The 20,238-nt window shown below is 37.5% G+C and overlaps 1 protein-coding gene across 1 annotated transcript in view; it reads right to left on the bottom strand.

Moving 5' to 3' along the window:
• The window catches only part of LOC150087273 (TATA box-binding protein-associated factor RNA polymerase I subunit B-like), a 225,439-nt gene that overhangs the window by 78,295 nt on the left and 126,906 nt on the right, over positions 1 to 20,238 (bottom strand). The window contains exon 10 of the mRNA XM_090372433.1: positions 1,790 to 1,940. Within this exon, the coding sequence (XP_090228559.1) occupies positions 1,790 to 1,940 (151 nt within the window). The remainder of the gene's footprint in view (positions 1 to 1,789; positions 1,941 to 20,238) is intronic.

The following is a 20,238-nucleotide window of genomic DNA, read 5'->3' as shown; positions in this document are numbered from 1 at the left end:
AAGGGTGAAATTCAAGATAACTTAGATATAAATGGAATTCTAAAGGATACTCAACATGGTTTTGTAAAGGGAAAATCATGTTTAACTAATCTGGTTAGCTATTTTGAAACGGTCACTCAAGAGCTAGACTTAGGGAATAATTTCGATGTTGTTTATTTGGATTTCAGCAAAGCATTTCACTCAGTCCCACATGAGCAGTTATTTTATAAGTTGAACAAGTTGGAAGCACAGGGAAAATCCTTAGATGGATAGCAGGGTGGTTTCAGGGCAGGAGGCAGAGGGTTGTGATAAATGGTTATTCCTCAGATTGGGTTGATGTAAGAAGTGGGGCTCCCTAAGAATCAGTAGTAGGACCACTGTTGTTTTTGATTTTCATAAATGACATCAACGAAGGGATAGAGGGCGTGATGTCTAAATTGTAGATGATATAAAGATTGGTAGAGTAGTTAATGATTGCCGCCAAGCAGAGCTTCTTCAGAATGATCTAGATAGACTTCAGAGATGGTCAGAAAAATGGCAGCTGTGCTTTAATCTAACAAAGTGTAAGGTATTGCACCTGGGGAACAGTAACCCCACAATAAATTATACACTTGGAAAAGTTGAACTAAAGCCAGTAGTGGAGGAAAGGGAGAGTAGCATTGACTGAGCATTGTAGACTGGTTGCAAGAAGGGCCCATGGTGTCCTATCAATGATTTATCAAACAATCGCTAGTAGAGATAAGATGTCATAATCCCATTATATAAGGCTATTTTTAGACCACACTTGGAATACTGTGTTCAAGTATGGAGACCGCACCTAAAGAAAGACATTTCTCTTCTTGAAAGGGTCCAAAGACAGGTAACTCGGCAAAAGGACGTGCATATAAGGAAAGACTTTGAATATGTGGGTTGCAGAGCTGGGAAACTAGGCACCTTAGAAACTGGATTGAGATGTTTAAGGCTCTGAGAGGCATAAACAAAACGAATAAGGACAAAATTTTCATGGTTATAAATGATTCTAGAACTAGAGGCCATCAAGTTATGGGGGGGGGGGGAGTGTTTGACTCAATTGCAGCAAGTTTTATTTTAGCCAGCAAATTATAAATTACTGGAATAAGTTACCTACATGGGTGGTAGAGGCTAACAGTCTGGGGAAATTCAAAGGTCAGCTGGATAATTACTTAAGGGAGGAGGGAAATGCATAGGTTGTCCATTTTCTTTTCTCTTATTAATTTGTTTTTATTCTTATTATTTTATTTCATGTATTTTTTGTTATTTTATTATTATTTTTTTTTGGCTGGTGCAGCATAAGCCATAGGCTTCCTTGCACCGTGTGACCATTACTAATACATAAAGAATACTAGGTTGTACATATGATAAAAAAAAAAAAAAACATTAAAACACACTAAACGTTTTAAAAATAATAAATGTATAAAATTTGCGACACAGACATTTGCGAAACAGTAGTTCATTCCTTCGACACAAGACACATTCTAAAATTAATAGATAGTGTATTGGATAAACAACCAACCACATTCAGGTTAGAAACAATAGTTGATTTTGTAATTCCACATATTTTAGCGATAAGAAACATGCTGATAGCAAACAATATTAGAAGTACTGGAGTTTTCCATTAGGAAAACTCCAGTACTTCTACTATTGTTTAATTAATAAAGGCCTGTAACAGCTGCCAAAATGAGGGAGGAGGGGAAATCGATTTTTTTAAACAAAATTTGATGACTTTTACTCTGACAATTTAGTTTGCAACTATTAACAATAAAACAATATCCCAAATAAATAATGTTCTTACCTTTCAAAGATACTGTTCAGCCCAAACACAGCTTTAATAGCTATTAAAATATATGACATAGCTTGCTTTTCATAGCAGAGTAATGAACTTGATTGAGTAATATATGTTTCACTTTGCCGCATCAAATTCTGAATAATAGGTATCAGTTCTTCTGTGAAAGAAATTATTTAAAATTTACTAAATACTACAAAATTTTTAATTTATTATAATTAATTAAATTCATTTTTAAAGGGAGAAACACTTTTTAGAACTGCTTCTCAAGTGAGTTTAGTCAAAATGTACTAAGGAAGACATGAATACCACATTTTACGAGAAAGAGCTATATCCACCACAGCGCATTAGAACAGTGTTTCTCAACCTTTTTTGTTCGTGTATCCCCAAAGAACTATGTTCTTATTTTTGTACCCCCATATATGTATGTCTACTATATTTTACAACAGCACAAAACATGCTTAAGTTAAAAATCGGATAAATCATCAATTCTGATGAATCATCACTTAGCTTAATAATGGCAATAATGTAATTACTACAGAATATGTTAAGTAAAAAATATGTTTCAATTGTTCCAAAATATTTTTGTTTCTTTTTAATCTCTCGCTTATCCCCAGTTGAATAACGCTGTATTAGAAGATATACTGCTCACATTGCACTCATACAAAATAAACTCATGGTTTATTTGGTTTTAAAGTCTTATATATTTCAATCAGTTCCCACGGATATGCCTGGTTTCAAGACTTAGACTTATATTTTTATTTTATCTTATATAAGATAAGATAAGATAAAAAATGAGATAAAAAATAAAAATACACAAAAACGATGACAAGACAAGAAACATAATACCCCCATCAATAGACAATCCGTGGGCACAAGACTCTGTTCGAGATGTATCATTAATTAACCTAACTGCCCTCTTCTGAATAGAATCAAGAAGCTTGAGAGAGGTTTTGGGGGCACCACCCCAGATGTGGGAACAATATTCCATGGCAGGGCGGATTTGCGATTTATACAGAGTGAGCAGCTGTTTGGAAGAAAAGTAGCGCCGAGAGCGAAAGAGAAAACCGAGTTTTTTAGATGCAGAGGAAGCAATGTTTGTAATGTGCTTATGCCAAGAGAGATTAGAAGTCAGGGTAATCCCCAAAAGAGATATATCATTTTGCCTAGAAATTAGAGTGCCACTAAAGATAAGCATAGGAGCAGAAGAATCCTTTTTGCGAGATATAAGACAAGACTGAGTTTTAGAAGGGTTGAAATCAACTAAGTTGTCTATGCCCCACTGGAGAATTACCTGAAGATTGGCATTTAAGGAATTGGTAGCAGATTTTCGAGAAGCTGAAGCTGATTGAGCAGGACAAGGTTTCTCAAAATGGAAAGTGGAATGCAATGTGCTATCATCGGCAAAACTATGGATTGGATTTCCAGTTAATGGAAGAAGGTCATTAATATACAAGAGGAAAAGAGTGGGGGAAAGAACTGAATCTTGGGGGACACCGGCATTAGTGGAGAAGTTAGAAGACAGAGAGCCATCTACAATCACCCTCAGTGAGCGATCAGAGAGAAAACTGGATAACCAATTACTAAAAACAGTTGGCAAACCATAAGATGCCAAACACGATCAAAAGCCTTTGAGATGTCAAGAGCAACTACCTGTGTTTCACCGAACCTTTCCATTGAATTAGTCCATAAATGGGTAACATAAGCCAAAATATCACCAGTGGATCGACACTGACGGAATCCATACTGGCGATTGTTGATCAGACGGAAGGTTTCTAGGTAGTTTAAGAGTTGGTGGTTAATTGATTTCTCCATTACTTTAGAAAGAGTAGAAGTAATTGCAATAGGACGATAATTCAATGGGAGGGATTTGTCACCCTTTTTAGGAACTGGCTGGGTATGAGAAAATTTCCAACAGAAGGAAAAACACCTTTGGAATAAGAAAGTGAAAAAAAAGGTGGCAAAGAATAGGAGTAAGTACAGGAGCACAGGTTTTGAGAACATGTAGAGATATACCATCAGGACCTGAAGCTTTCTTAGCATCGAGATTCATGAAAATCCTTCTGATATCCTTTTGACAGAAGACCACAGGAGGCATTGAATGGAGTGTGTTGGGAATGGTGGGAAATGCTTTACCAAGATCATTAATACATGAGCTGGAAGAAAAATGGGATGCTAGCAGGTCAGCTTTATCCTTGGCTGAAGTGACAACAGAACCATCTGGTTTGGGACAGAGATGGTAGCAGAGATGGGCAAAAGTTGCGGCCAATAGCTATGGCAAGAGACCAGAATGCTCGGCTACCATTAGGGCAAGAAGCAAGTTTTCTACTCTTAGCCTGTTCAAACTCTAGTTTGGACTGATTAATAACTGCTTTACAATTGTTGCGAGCTTTGGTGTAGGCAGAAAATGAAACTGAAGAATTAGAAACAAGCCAATTACAATATGCAACATTCTTCTCTTGAACAGCCTTAGCACATTTATTGGAAAACCAAGGTTTAGATAAAAGACAAGATTTTAAAGTGGAGTGTGGGATAAAGGATTCCATTCCTGCAAGAATAATTTCACTGACACGATCTGAACAAATGTTGACATCAGAACTTTTGAAACAGTAATCCGACCAAAGAAAAGAAGAAAATAAGTCTCGCAGGTCATCCCATTTTGCATTCTTGTAATGCCAAACAACACGAGGTTGGGAATAGCCATGAGATAAAGGTTCCATTGGAGAAGAGACAATCACCAAGTTGTGATCTGAAGTGCCTAAAGGACCTCTCACTTCAACTGTGTACTTAGGAGGGTTGTTTGTGAGAAAAAGATCAAGCATATTGGCTGTATGATTAGGAATGTCCGGAATTCTTGTAGGTAAATGAACAATCTGTGCTAGGTCATTAGTAATTGCAAAAGCCTCAGCATCTCGACCTGCTGGGTCGGTGTGACTAGAAAACGGAAGCCAGCTGGAGTTGTGAACATTAAAATCACCAAGGAAAATTACCTCACTGTTAGGAAAGTTGGACTGGAGAAAGTTAAGTTCCAAAGAGAAGAAGTTAAAGAGCTCCAAGTGATTAGTGGAGTTGGGAGAACGGTAGAGACAACAGATGAATTTTACACAATGAGGTAGAGAGATTTTAAGCCAGAGAAGATCAAAGAGAGGAGATTCCAAATTTCCAAGTCTCTGACAGGGAATATCAGAACGGACATATGCACAAGTACCACCCTTGAGGCGAAAGGAATCATACAGCGAATAATTTGAGCATCTGAGATGAGCAGTAGTTGAATCAACCGATAACTGAGATTCTGTTAGAAAAATTACATGGGGTTTGGCAGACTGCAAGTGGAAATGGACATCGTTGAGGTTAGAAATGAGACCACGTATATTTGTGAAATGAATTAGGAAGTGCTTGGAAGGTTTAGATCTTTTCGCAGATAAGCTTGCTCTATTATTTTGACAATTCATGGTGTATTCAATAGTAAGAAAAAGTGGGTGGGATATGCTGTATGAAGTAATGAAATTTTTGGATATGGCATACACATAGTAAGAATATACCCAGATCCTTGACATAATGTGGCCTTGACAATGCTCCCCGCATACACACTACTCGGACTCCCTCCAGTCACTATCTGGCAGAATAGAGGTAGCAAGATTATACACTAGCTGATCCGGAAGCCTCCTAGAGAGTTACCAATAGGTTCGGTCCGGTGTACTAATTAGCGGCCGGCCTGCGAACACTGTTTTAGAGCTGTACCCTCGAAATGTAAGGAATATTGGATCTCGCCACGACATTCATCATAACCTCAAAAGTCATCAATCATACTGCATGATGGAAGAGATAGGGTAGGGTTGACCGGAACTTAGCTCTAGAGACTAAACATGGGTTCCACCACTTCAAGCCTCCAATAAGCAAAGTGGTAGTATTTCACCAGTTGATGAGAGTCATCTACCACCTAGTACTGCCTGGTAACATAGAGGGGCACCATTGCTCCACGTGGTGTGGGCGCCACACCTCGACCCCTGCCTATGTTGGTTCACACCTGGGTGGTCACCCACCATGTACTTGTGCATGGAGGTTATACCCTGGAGGTTATATAATTTGCTTTTAATAATGAGAAAAAACTAATCTTTACATCATTATTGACTTCTACTGCCATTACTGATAATACGCACCATCTGTTTAACGAGAATGCAGGGAGAAGCTGAGGTACCAGGAAACGCGTTTAACCACTAAACGTTTCCTGTGGTTCTCGTGTTGGCTTTCTTTACCTTCGCCAAATTCTCTATACAATTTGTTTGTCATTCAATACTGAAGCTACAAAGGATTGAGAGCAGAAATGTTGAAAAAAAAAAAAAAACTAAATTTTTTTTTTAGTTTCTGCTGGATGTTTGCTGCTGGGAGAATGGATTACCATTCTCCCAGCAGCAAACATGTCTGGCACAACAGAAAAGTTTCCTCTCTAATCACTGGGAAAGCCCAGAAGCCTCAATGTTTTGATAGTTTGGAGATATTGCAAGACTATATGCTGGACAAACCAGAAGGCTCTTGGATGTCATCGAAAATCTATGAAAAATGGATCAGACATAGTTCACAAGAAGTGCGAGGCAAATTGAATAAATTCTGCTGTTTCCAGATAACTGCACACCTTATATTGCCAAATGAATGGCCTGTGTGCTGATGAGTATCTGCCACCTAATATGACATCAATTCTTCAGCCCTTGATAGAGGTAATCCAGTGTTTCAAAGAATGCTATGAAACAAAACTGTGCTGTGTGAAAAGCAAAATACAGGTGACCCCTGTTTAACACTGATAATTCATTCCGGAAAAACAGAGAGGTAAGCGAGTGCCGCATTTCCATATGCATTTGTGAGTTGCAGTCGGTGCAACAGGATATTTCCTAATCAATAATAAATTGTAGTGAAAAGATGCACAAATGTTGGTCAAAATATTTAATATTCAAATATTTGTACATATAAAATATTCTGCATTGCATACGTATATAATTATATGGTAACTACTTACATATCAAAATTAAACTTAAAATTCCTATTAAAATCATGAATTTAATTGATCTAAATTGATTTTAATTGGTTTAATTTAATTGATGAATTTAATCAAGAAAAATGTGTTGATTTTGGGTTGTACTTTGGCCCTCTTCATGGTGAGCCCTTCCTGGGGATTTTAAATTAAAATCCCCGCAGCATTACCACCCAACAATAAAGTCAACCGATCCTTCACCGCTCTGAAACCTGGCATGTTTTTTTCTTCTTTCAATATGAAATTTCTTTTTGGCATTCTTTTCCAAAAAAGTCCTGTTCATCTATGTTAAAAACTTGTTGAGAAGTATAACACATAATACCCTTCTTCAATAATTTTAACAAGTTCTTTTTTGAAAGTTTCAGCTCCTTGATCTGCACTTGCGCAGCTTCTCCCTGGATTTCAAATCTATTCAACCAGCCCTTACTAGTTTTAAATGGTTCCACTTTTTTTTTTTTTTTTCGGTGAGTTTTCTTCAGATTGTAATAGGCTAATCTCTCTCTCTCTTTTTTTTTTTTTAATATTTAACTTAACTGAATTCTGCATTGGATATTATCTTCAATAAAATTAGTTAAAGTCTCTCCATTTCAAATTAAAATCAATTTGAATCCTAATTAAAATCCTAATAGCCGGCCTAGCCCTAGTTGCTTGCAGTGGAACAGCTGTCTTTCCCACTGCTAAAATTAATTCTTTATTTTTTTATAATTGTTCTTACAGTTAAACTTGCCAGTCCTAAATTATGGCACACATCCGCTTGCCGTTGACCGGAATCAATTCGCTTAAAGTCTAATTTAATTTTCAAATTCAGTCTTTTTCTTACATTTCTTGTTGCTTTTTCATTCTTATCGGCCATTATTAACTCTTTGAAAATGTAACTGTGTTGATTGCATTAATTATGATACAACGTTCGAGTAAACTGTCCGTTACGCACAATGTCTAATACTGTACTGAGTGATGACTAGACTTTGGATAAATGCATATAACACAAATATTACAAGCAATATACTTGATCATTTTTTAAAATGTTGGTCTCGGAATACGTAACAAGTTACTGTACTGCTATTAAATTAGCGTGCAAGAAAATTTAACTGAGTGTGGGAAATTTTCTCAAGTTGGCATGGGAAACGTTAATGCTATTTTGCTATTCATTTTCAAGCTGTCGACTCCATCAAATGAAACGATTTCGTTAAATATGCCAAAAATGCAATCTGTAGAAGAGCATTATAGTGATTTGTGACAGTCAGATATGGGTTATATTATAAGAACAGTGTTATAGCGAATCAGCATAAAGCAAACCACGTTATAACGAGGGCTTGCTGTACAATGTGAACCTGTGGTACTGTAAACAACGTATTTAAGTGTTTCTGACTGACAAAAAAAGTAGTTGCAAACTACTTCACACAAGATCGATTTGTCACCTTGAATGATGCAATGAATGAAGCTCCACATGCTTCTTTATCTATCAATCACAAAGAAGACCAGTAACAGTGAAGAAATTTGAAGATGACGTAGAGAAATATGTTTTGAAGACTACCAAATTGCATGCAGATGTTGCGTGGTTCAGAATATGCACAAGTAAAGAGAAACTTATTGCAGACACAATGGATGCAGATGTTGTGTGGTTCAGAATATGCACGAATAAAGAGAAACTCATTGTAGACACAATGGAAGCTGAAATTTGTAGTGATGAAACTTCATACTTAACCACCTACTGCAGTTGAGCAAGAAGTTTCAGTGAAGAGCACTCATCAAAGATTAGAACTTGTACATTCTTTTTTTTTTTTAAATGAAATCTAACTGCAAAAGTGAATTAACTACTATCATGCAGTTTCCTAATTCTTTTTTAAAAGATGCTCTGCCACTGAAACAGCCTATTTTAAAGTCTGAGACCAATTCCCTTGTCTAGGATTAGCCCTTGATACAAGGGAGGGGGGAGTTCAAAAAAAAAATTTGTATTCACCCAGAAGTAGTTGTAACAGAAGATTAAAACAACCACCATGCATTACACTTTTTCAACATAATCACCAGACAAAATGACACATTTTGCCATCTCTCAATACGCTTCTGCAGGCCAGTTTTATATAAGTCCTCCAAGTGTCCTTCAAACCATAAGTTGGCAGCAAAAATCACTGCATCAGCAGCAAACTGTTTTCCACAAAGAAAGGACTTAAGGGCAGGAAATAGGAAGAACTCAGAGGGTGCAAGGTGGGGGAATAAGCAGAAGTCAGCAATATTTCAAACCCACATTTGTGGGTATGCCTCACTGCAGCATGTGAGGAATGTGCAGGGGCATTATCGTGGAGCAGGTGCACACCTTTTGATAGCTTTGCCATTCTTTTTCTTTTATAGCAGTAGCATGTAGCTTTATGAGAAATAATACTTCACAATCACAGTACAGCCCTTTTGAAGGTAATCTGTTAGTATTACCTTACACCATGCTGATTGCAAAAAATTGACAGTATCACCTTATCAACACTTGGTTGCACCTTTGCCTTTGGGGTGGGGAGGGATGATTCTGCATATTTCCCTTGTTTTGACATTTTAGTTTCAGGATCATAGTGATGGATCCAAATTTCATCCATAGTGAATAACAACATTCCATGTGCACATTGTGCCCGTTCCTTCTTCTGGTAAGTGGCCAGAAGTCTGGAAATCCATCTAGCAGACACTTTATTCATATACAACTGTTGATCAATGACATTCTCCACAGACCATACAGTAATTGGATGCACAGCTAGTTCTTTGACACTAATATGGTGATCCTTCAGGATCAATGCCTCAATTTTTACAATACTCTTTTTTATTACAGCAGTTGTTGGATATCCTGTGATTTCTTCATCATGCACCAAGGTTCTTTCACAATTGAACTGTTTATACCAATGTGCAACAACACTGTAACCTGGGCAGTCTCTCCATAAACAGCAACCATTTCCTTCATGGATTGCTTTGGGTGTTTTTCCTTGCAGAAAGAGAAACAAAATCACTGATCTGTATTCCAAGTTATCCATTGTGACACTTCATTTCATTCAGTGTTGCAAAGAAGCAAAAAATGAATTGTCAGATTGAAATCAAAAATTTGTGTTTGATGCAGAGCAGCCACCATAGTTATCTGGGGCTCCATGAGGAAATTTTAGAATATTAATATTTTTTTTCTAAAACTATAAAATTGAATCAGAATATGCTGTACTTAAAAGTAAAAAGTAAGTTTGGCCTTTTCTGAGTGACCTTGGACTGTCAATGTGCTTGTTATATAAGCAAAGATCTGGTGCTAGTGACCGACTGTTTCTATTTTTAGTGTATTCTTTTCATTAAGGCTCCACAATGTTTTTTCTTTCTGATGTGGGCTCCACATGTCTAAAAAGTTTGGGAACCGCTGCTATACAGATTTTAAGGTATCAAACAAAAAAAAAAAAAAAAAACACATTTTTCTATCACAACTACTGGGTGAATACAAATCTTTTCTGAATCCCTCTATATTTATGTAAATATGTACACATCACAGATAATGTACATATGCCCTACTGCATATAGTAATTACTATATGCAGTAATTTATAAATTACTAAATTAATTTATAAATACATAATTTATAAATTAATGTTACTACACCATACAATCAATGCAAAATGTACAATCTTCATTTCTTTGGTTAATACAGTAGTACATATTCTGAATTGGATTATACTACGTCACATTAGTAAAATTTTATTAAATGATCAAGCTTTTTGCTGATTACGTGACTATCGATATAACAACTTTTCAATATAACAATTGGGTTTTTTTTTTTCATTTCCCTGACAGAACCCTATAAAGAGCTTCAACTGTATTAGTATTCTTCCCAAGAATAATCAGAGTTCACACCTTGCTGAGCAGAAATTATCACTGCTCTCTAGTGATTCCAATTTTTATTTTTCTTTCCCTGTGCTCTTCATTTCCTTCTAAAACTTTCCTCGAATCTTTCAAAATTATGAGAAATTTAAAAAATCCATCATCTCCAAAACATTTCAATAATATCCTTATTTCAAGCACTTTGTTTTTCGTAAACACAGCCAAATTTTTTTTTTTTTTTTAAAAAGGCCTTTTTTTGGCACTGCTGGAAACTTTTTTTCCTCGCATTTGAAATGAGCATGGAAAAATTCAGTATCTATGTATGTTGAATTATGCAGTAGAAATGTTCACCAATTTTAAATATATACAGGCAACCCCGTATAACACGGTACTTCTACAACATGGTTTCACTCCAACATGATTGATAAATTGCGGCAATGTTTGCATAACACGGTACTTATATAACCTCGCATAACAGGGTATTTTTGAGCTTTTGTGTGGGGAAAACCCTGCTATTATGTTGGATGTAATTTTTCAAAATTTCCACTCTTTTTGAATCTCAGCTGTGGAGTTGCAAGTCAAAAAATATTACTGAGAAATGCCTATATTTTATTTTGTTAAGAAATTCTGCGTGTTATGTTCTGTGCTATCCAACTAGTGGAAAAATCTAGATTTCAAAGTTTTATTACTATTGGATAGCACACCAGGCCATCCAAAAGATTTAAGTCATCCAAATGTTGAAGTTATGTTCCTACCACCACAGTTGTACTAGATAATTACAACTTCTTTCATTCAGCCATTAGATAAAGACATTATATTCACCTTTAAAACTCATTCCATCAGAAAATCATTACAATGGATTTTTTTTTTTTTTTTTTTTTTTGGTAGTTGTTGGTGTATAGGCTTCTGTGGCCATAATACACCTCCCAAAGTTTTTGCAGTACTTTGATCCAAGCCCGAGGCGGGAATCGAACCCGTGACCTTTGGGTTGCCAGGCAGGCAATTTACCCTCCCGGCTAGCCCGGTCGGCACAATGGACTTTGCAAAAAAAAACTGATTCTGAATCTACTGAAGTAATGGAGACATGGAAACATTCCTCAATTGTGGACTGTATCAGAATCATAGCTTTATTGCTGAAAGAAGTAAAACCGTCAAAGTTAAATGCGTGTGTAAAAATGTATGGCCAGAGTCGGTTCTTTCAGGAAATATGATTTAACAGGCAGAAAACGGAATTGGTGCGATAGTACAACTTGCTATGTTGGTAGGAGGGGAAGGTTTTGATGATATGACTACTGAAGCCCTCGTGGGTAACACAGTTGATAGAATCGCCATCTTCCCAACACCAGCTGGAAAAGACCTGGGTTCGAATCCGTCAATGAAAGGAGGAATTTTTATGGGTCTTTTTCACAACGTGGCTGAGTTAGTCGGGCTCGTGCAGCATGGTTTTTTTCTCCCAGAAACCCAAGTTTTTCTTCCAGTAAAACAGAAAATCAACCTCAGGACACATGCAATTTATAGACAATATACAAAGAGTAACATGCCTGACTTAGTTGCCGATGCTCCAAAAAAAATAAAAATAAATAAAAAAAATATGATTACTGAAGACGTTCAAGAATTACCAGTAGAAGAAGAGGCTGGCATAGCAGATTTGGTGCAACTGGCATTGGAGGTAAAATCAAATCAATTCAGATGATGATAGTGCAGATGAAAATTCTAAACTTCCAAATTTTACACTAAAAAGCATAGGGGAAGGCATAAAGTTAGCCGAACAATTGGAATCTTATTTTTTCAATGCAGATTCTTGGTAGAAAGGAGCCCAAACTTCAAAAGGAAGTTTCAAAAATGCTTAGTTCCATACGATGAAATTCACAAAGATTTATATCAAGCAAAAGCAAACAAACCCAGATTACTGATTTTTTAAAGAGAGTAGAAGATACACGAAATCTAGAATGGTGTAGTTTTGTTAACGAAATAGTGTATTTTTGTTAGCTTTTGGCATAACCCCCCCCCCTTTTGTACGTTTTCTTAGTACCGTATAACATGGTTTCGCACACCATGACATTTTATCGGAACCTAATAACTGTGTTATACGAGGGTTACCTGTGTGTATATATATATATATATATATATATATAGATGTATTTTGTTCAGTTTTAGGCCTTCCTGGAATGCATTAGATACAATGAATTGAGACTCTTTAGCATCTACCAACAGCTCCACAAAACTGAAGCTGTCTATTTTCAATATTCTGAATACCAGAACTCCCTCCTCTCTTCACTTCCTTTTTTATTACAATAGAGGATTGGTTACTTGAATTTTTATGGCACAACCAGATCTTAATCATATTGTGCCAGATCTCAGAAATATTACAGTATATTTTTTGTCAACATTTTGTTGTTAACAGGTATCACTGGCATGGATATAAACTGACTGCCAATTTATATCAAGTGATTGCTGTTGTTATTTGGTTTTTAGGAGCATTAGCAACTAAGGCCATATTGCTCTGGGGATATGCGGTGGTCATTTCCTGACTTTTCCGCATCCTCCGTATTTGGTGGTCACGGGCTCAAACCCCGGTTTAATCAAGAAGCATGTGCTATGCACTGCTGCTCCTGCCCACGGAGGCGCCGCAAGTGATTGCCTTTGAGAATTTAGACTATTGTTACTTGTCCTCAGAATATATTTCAGGGTAATGCATTATTATGTTCTACACTGGGAAGAAAGGATTCATTTCTTTTTGCATGCTGAGCATTCTACTAATATGTGCTTCATTATCTGTTTGTATTACAGTAATGGCAACATGGGTATTCTTCACTCTGTGAAAGAAAGCTCTGAGTTGAAGACCATACCCATATCATGCACTGATATGGGTATGACCAATCCTTAATCTCATTAAAACTACTATTTCTGTGAGCCACTTGTTCAGTTTTAAATTTTTGGTTTTATCTGAAAAAGTTTGTTGTGTCATGTTTGCCACAGTTACTGCTACCAGACATGACTACATCTTTTTATTATTGCTTTATAATCATTAGGTGCATCAAGAACTGTCTGTCTGGAAACTCCGTGGGTGTTTATCACTTTCTATTAGCAATTTCATTTTGTGTATTCTGTATGTTTTGGAATAAAGCAAAACCATTTTTCTCCTGCTATTCTGTATTGGTCACCAGTGGTCCGATTTGGTAAATGTTGGAATTGTCGGTGAGTTGCAGTGCCTAAACTATATACTGAATGGATTTGTAAAAATCATTCCTTCCTATTGTTCAGTAGTTAAAATTGTGACCTTGTGAAGTCTCTTAATCTGCAAGCACAAGGCATAATTTGGCTGATCCATAGTGATGGCTGTAAGTTCTTTTGTGCTTATGCTACTCTGTCAATACCAAAATTACATATTGTGTCTGCAATTTCTGTATACATGTTCCCATCTCTAGTCAAAAAGAGGTTTATCTAAATAGGATGATCTGGAAGAGGTCATGATTCATCCATACTGTCCTTGACAGGTAATAGTAGGGCGTGTGATGCAAGAAAGCAAGCATATGAGCTTATGTAGCATCAGTCAAAAAAAAAAAAAAAACAAATTCACACATCCATTACCTCTAAAAGTTTGTCCAGTTCCTCCTTGAATTTATTTAAGCTATCAACTTCCACAACAGATGGGAGTTTGTTCCAGAAATCAACTACCCGCTGGCTAACGGCAAATTTCCACATCTATTCTACAACTGTCTTTCCTCAGTTTGAATTTATGGCCCCTCAGGTTCATAATCTGAGCAAGTGGAAGAATCCCAACAGAATCGAGTGGGCTCAACCCATTCAAGGCCTTATACACCTTAATCAGATCACCTCGCAGATGCCTAGTCTCCAGCCGCTGCAATTTGCAGAACTTAAGCCTTTCTTGGTAAGAGGACCCCTTCACTCCCCTCACCAATCTTGTTGCCCTTCCTTGTACTCATTCAAGCAACTCTACATCTTTCCTAAAATGAGGCCTCCAGACCTGTATGCAGTACTCAAGGCATGACTGACCATTTCCTTATACAAAGGGATAATCACCTCCTTTTCCATACCAGCAAAATTCCTGTATATCATTGACAATACCCCATGACCTGCTGTGGCAGTCTGTCTGCATGGCTCAGAAAACTTCATATCTGACTGCACAATTACTCCCAGGTCTTCTTTGTTTTCTACCACCCTAAGTGTAGTACCACACAGTTGACAAGCTTCTCTGGGGTTACTTCTACCCATATGCAGTACTTTGCATTGGTCAATGTTAAACTTCAGTTGCCACTTCTCAGCCCATCTGCCCAACTTTTCTATATCCTGTTGAAGTAGCACACTGACATTACTATCATTAACAAACCTGCCAACCTTTGTATCATCTGCAAACTTGGACATTAAGCCTGATATAGCTTCATCAATATAATTGATGAATACACAAAACAACAATGGGCTCAGCATCAAACCCTGGAAACTCCACTAATAACATTAGTCCACAAAGAGCAGCATCCATTGATTACATCTCCCACTCAATCACCCTTTTATCCATTTTAGCAACTTGCCCTTAATACCATTCTGCTCCAATTTGTACAGTAGTCTTCCATATGCAACAGTAACAAAAGATTTCCTGATATCCAAGTATGTGATATTAAAATTATTTTTTTTGCATCCAATTCCTTTGCAACCGCATCATAGTATCCAATCAATTTAGTCAGACAAGACTTTCCCTTAACAAAACCCATGGTGTGTCTGAATTATTACTGCAGTCTTGTCTAGATGATCCTGCAATGCTTCTTTAACCAGTGACTCCATTATTTTCCCCAGAACAGACATTAAACTAACAGGTCTGTAATTACTCGAGTCACCTTTTGATCCCCCTTTGTGAATTGAGGATACATTTGCACATCTCCTATCCTTTTTGCACAATATATTTCCTATATCCCTGCCAATCTTTCACTGACAATAACTGCTTCCTGTGGGATCAGTACATTTTTTTAGGTGTTTGAGAATATTTATTATCATTAATATTTATTATTTATTATCAGACAAATATTTGATGAGGTCAACTTCTGGTCAAAGCTAAGGCCTAAGGATTTTACTCTTCCTTATACTTGTATCCTAGTTCCATCTAACTTTAATTTGGGATCTGCTTGGAGATTTATCTTTCTTTAGAACAGTACAGAGATTGTTTCTACACTGATAGTTTAGTCTATCTTTTTTGGAACTATTTACTGATGTGTTGCTCGTACATGGTAATGTGTTTCTATTGTTCTCAGGTTTTATCTTGGTAAGATATACTCAAGCCATCCACGCATTTATGACAGCTCGAAGAGTAGAGTGGATGCCCTCGCAAAAATTAATATGGGTTGGGGGGCACATCAAGCTCTCAGCTGCCCAACTCAAAGCCAAAGCTCACACTTGGGCAGAAGGCAACACAGTGGCAATTCATAAGGTGGAATGTACTACTGGTCCCACAGTTATTGTCAGTGACTAGATTGTCAAGGAAACAGGAAATATATGGGGCAAAAAGGATAGGCAGAACAGGAACAGGGCATGTCTGCATGGGCAAAAGTAGATGATGTAGAGCAGATAACTTTTAAGAGCACAAGAGACGATACTGTTATACACGTTGGCACTAATTCATATTATGAGAAAGAGATCTGAGGACTTAACAAGCACGGTCCAATGTTGGAAAAAAGTTGCGAGTTAAGAGCAAATTTGAAAGTGGCAGTTCTGCCCAGACAAAGGAAGGCATGTTGAGAGCCTTGTCAATCAATTCAGCCCTGGAGAGAACGTGCATGGGGTAGAATTTTTCACAGCATGGCCTGTGCTCGTTAAAAAGAGAGAATGTTTTTATACAGATAGGATACACTTAAGTGGAAGTGATATTTAAATGCAATATTTGCTGATGCTATAGAGACAATGATAGGTGGATCAGAAAACTGCAAGCTAGAGAGGATTATACACGGCCTAATAGTTTTAACTAGAGCCACAAGCAGAGGTGAAAGTGATTTGTGCACTACTTCTATTGGAAGATGCAGCAGCTTTTTTTTTTTGGTAGTTGTTGGCGCATCGGCTTCTGTGGCCATAATGCACCTCCCAAGGTTTTTGCAGTACTTTGATCCAAGCCCGAGGCGGGATTCGAACCTGCGACCTTTGGGTTGCTAGACAGGCACTTTACCCACCTGGCTAGCCTGGTCGGCGATGCAGCAGCCTAGAAAGTGAAAGCAAGATGTCAGGGATTTCAAGCCCTGATGCGGGTAGTCACGGATGGAACAAGACAATACGTGGGCTGTATTAGGTTAACTAATAGTATGAACAGGTGTACATATACTTGCATATACACCAATGGTAGGAGCATTGTAAATAAACTGATGTACTGATTAAGTCATCAAATGCAGCCTTGCAGGGATATCAGAGACATGGTGTCATTCAGACATAAGCAATGCTGAATTTGAATATGAAGAATACAATGCATACAGGCCAGGAGAAGGATAAGGGTATGCTCTTAGTTAAGAAATATTAATTCTGCAGCAGTGAATCCAGCTGAAATGAGTGGTCACAGTGATGTTGATTCAATTTGGTGTGATATAAGCACTGGGAAAACAAAAATGATGAGAGTAAGAATATATGATACCAAACTATGATACCAAACTACTGTACCAAGTATACCAAACTACTGTAGAGAAAAATAGAGTGGGCCAGTAAATCAGAACGTCTATAACAGGAGGATTTAACATTCCCAATGTTGATTGAAATTTGAGGACAGGTCACTCACACACCCTAGCAAGACTTTTGTGGATTTATTGGACAACTGTTTTCTACAGCAGCATATTAGACATGCAACAAGAGGAAGCAATATTCCTTATCTGGTTATTAGCAGTGATTCTTCATACATTAAGAATCTGCAGGTAAAAAACCCGCTGGGTGGCAGTGATCACAGTCATAGTTACTGATGTGAAATTTCCTTAAAGACATAACTACTGTCAAAGTAGTTATGTCTTGGTAAAGGGAAAGGCTTTTGCTTTCATAAGGATGACAAGAGTGTTCACAGACAATTTTTAAATTCTGTGCAGTGGGCCCAACTGATAATGTTATCAAGCAGCAAATTTTTTTTTTTTTTTTTATGAGAACCCCAAACACGAGAGGTATTAGAACCTATAGTACTTAGTACCGTGCTTGGGTTTGAGGTTAAGAAGACGAAAGAAGATATTTGTTGACATTGGACTTGAACTTCTGTAGATTGTAATTTTCAGGAAATACGTATGAAGGAAGGTTGTTCCAGAAAACCGCAGTTGAATGAATAAATGAGGAAGATGAAAAGTTGGTTCTGTGGGTTTGAAGTTGGACAGTAAATGGATGTTGGCTGGTGGCGGCACGTGTTCGGACTGTTTTGAAAGAGAGAGCAGGAATTATAGAAGCCAATTCAGAAGAACAGTGCCCATGGAAGTATCTGTAGAAGAGGCATGCAGCAGAAACAGTGCGTCTATGAGAAAGCGAGTGGAGAGACTCTGTTAGAGATGAATCATTAATTAACCTAACTGCCCTCTTCTGAATGGAATCAAGAAGCCTGAGAGAGGTTTTGGGGGCACCACCCCAGATATGGGAACAATATTCCATGGCAGGGCGAATTTGCGATTTATACAGAGTGAGAAGCTGTTTGGAAGAAAAGTAATGCCGAGAGCGAAAGAGAAAACCAAGTTTTTTAGATGCAGAGGAAGCAATATTTGTAATGTGCTTGTGCCAAGAGAGATTAGAAGTCAGGGTAATCCCCAAAAGAGATATATCATTTTGCCTAGAAATCGGAGTGTCACTAAAGATAAGCATAGGAGTAGAAGAATCCTTTTTGCGAGATATAAGACAAGACTGAGTTTTAGAAGGGTTGAAATCAACTAAGTTGTCTTTGCCCCACTGGAGAATTACCTGAAGATCGGCATTTAAGGAATTGGTAGCAGATTTTCGAGAAGTTGAAGCTGATTGAGCAGGACAAGGTTTCTCAAAATGGAAAGTTGAATGCAATGTGTTATCATCGGCAAAACTATGGATAGGATTTCCAGTCAATGGAAGAAGGTCATTGATATACAAGAGGAAAAGAGTGGGGGGAAGAACTGAACCTTGGGGGACACCGGCATTAGTGGAGAAGTTAGAAGACAGAGAGCCATCTACCATCACCCTCAGTGAGCGATCAGAGAGAAAACTGGATAACCAATTACTAAAAACAGTTGGCAAACCATAAGATGGAAGCTTGTTTAGAAGACCTTTATGCCAAACACGATCAAAAGCCTTTGAGATGTCAAGAGCAACTACTTGTGGTTCACCGAACCTTTCCATTGAATTAGTCCATAAATGGGTAACATAAGCCAGAATATCTCCAGTGGATCGACACTGATGGAATCCATACTGGTGATCGTTGATCAGACGGAAGGTTTCTAGGTAGTTTAAGAGTTGGCAGTTAATTGATTTCTCCATTACTTTAGAAAGAGTAGAAGTAATAACAATGGGACGATAATTGGATGGGAGGGATTTGTCACCCTTTTTAGGAACTGGCTGGATATGAGCAAATTTCCAAGCAGAAGGAAAAACACCTTTGGAATAAGAAAGTGAAAAAAGGCGGCAAAGAATAGGAGTAAGTTCAGGAGCACAGGTTTTGAGAACAAGTGGAGAAATACCATCAGGACCTGGAGCTTTCTTAGCATCAAGATTCATCAAAATCCTTCTGATATCCTTTTGACGGAAGACCACAGGAGGCATTGAATGGAGCGTGTTGGGAATGGTGGGAGGTGTTTTACCAAGATCATTAATACATGAGTTGGAAGAAAAATGGGATGCTAGCAGGTCAGCTTTATCCTTGGCTGAAGTGGCAACAGAACCATCTGGTTTGGACAGAGGTGGGAGCAGAGATGGGCAAAAGTTGCGGCCAATAGCTTTGGCAAAAGACCAGAATGCTCGGCTACCATTAGGGCAAGAAGCAAGTTTTCTACTCTTAGCCTGTTCAAACTCTAGTTTGGACTGGTTAATAACTGCTTTGCAACTGTTGCGAGCTTTGGTGTAGGCAGAAAATGAAACTGAAGAATTAGAAACAAGCCAATTAAGATATGCAACATTCTTCTCTTGGACAGCCTTAGCACATTTATTGGAAATAGGAAGAATTTATTTCCAATAAATAGAATTTATTGGAAATAGAAAATTGCAAATAGGAAGCATTTAGAGAAATAACCATAGAAGCTAGTAGGCTTTTCATACCAAATAAGAAATACTGCTGAAAGCTTAGACCTAAACAGACTTCAGATGAACTGATGAGACCTATGGCAGAGATGAAAAATGCATGGGATGCATATAAATTATCAGTTGATATAGAAACCTGTGGTAGATATAAACTAGTCTGTAATCAAATGACAAAGGAAGTTAGACAAGCTAAGGCAAATTATGAGACATTTCTAGCAAAGAATACAAAGTAGAGCAGCAAATACTTCTATGATTATATTGACTGAAGGAAGAAGTTGAATCACATTGGGCCACTTGATGTCAATGGTTGATGAACCTGCTCAGGTTGCTGACAAATTGAATAGGTATTTTGCATCTACATTCACACATGAGGAATTCTTTAGGGAAAGTGA

Source organism: Mastigoproctus giganteus, chromosome 4 (assembly GCF_048544385.1).
Source record: "Mastigoproctus giganteus isolate SK-2022 chromosome 4, ASM4854438v1, whole genome shotgun sequence".
Taxonomy (NCBI): domain Eukaryota; kingdom Metazoa; phylum Arthropoda; class Arachnida; order Uropygi; family Thelyphonidae; genus Mastigoproctus; species Mastigoproctus giganteus.
Note: the sequence above shows the minus strand (reverse complement) of the source record. Positions and strands in the feature narration are given on the sequence as shown.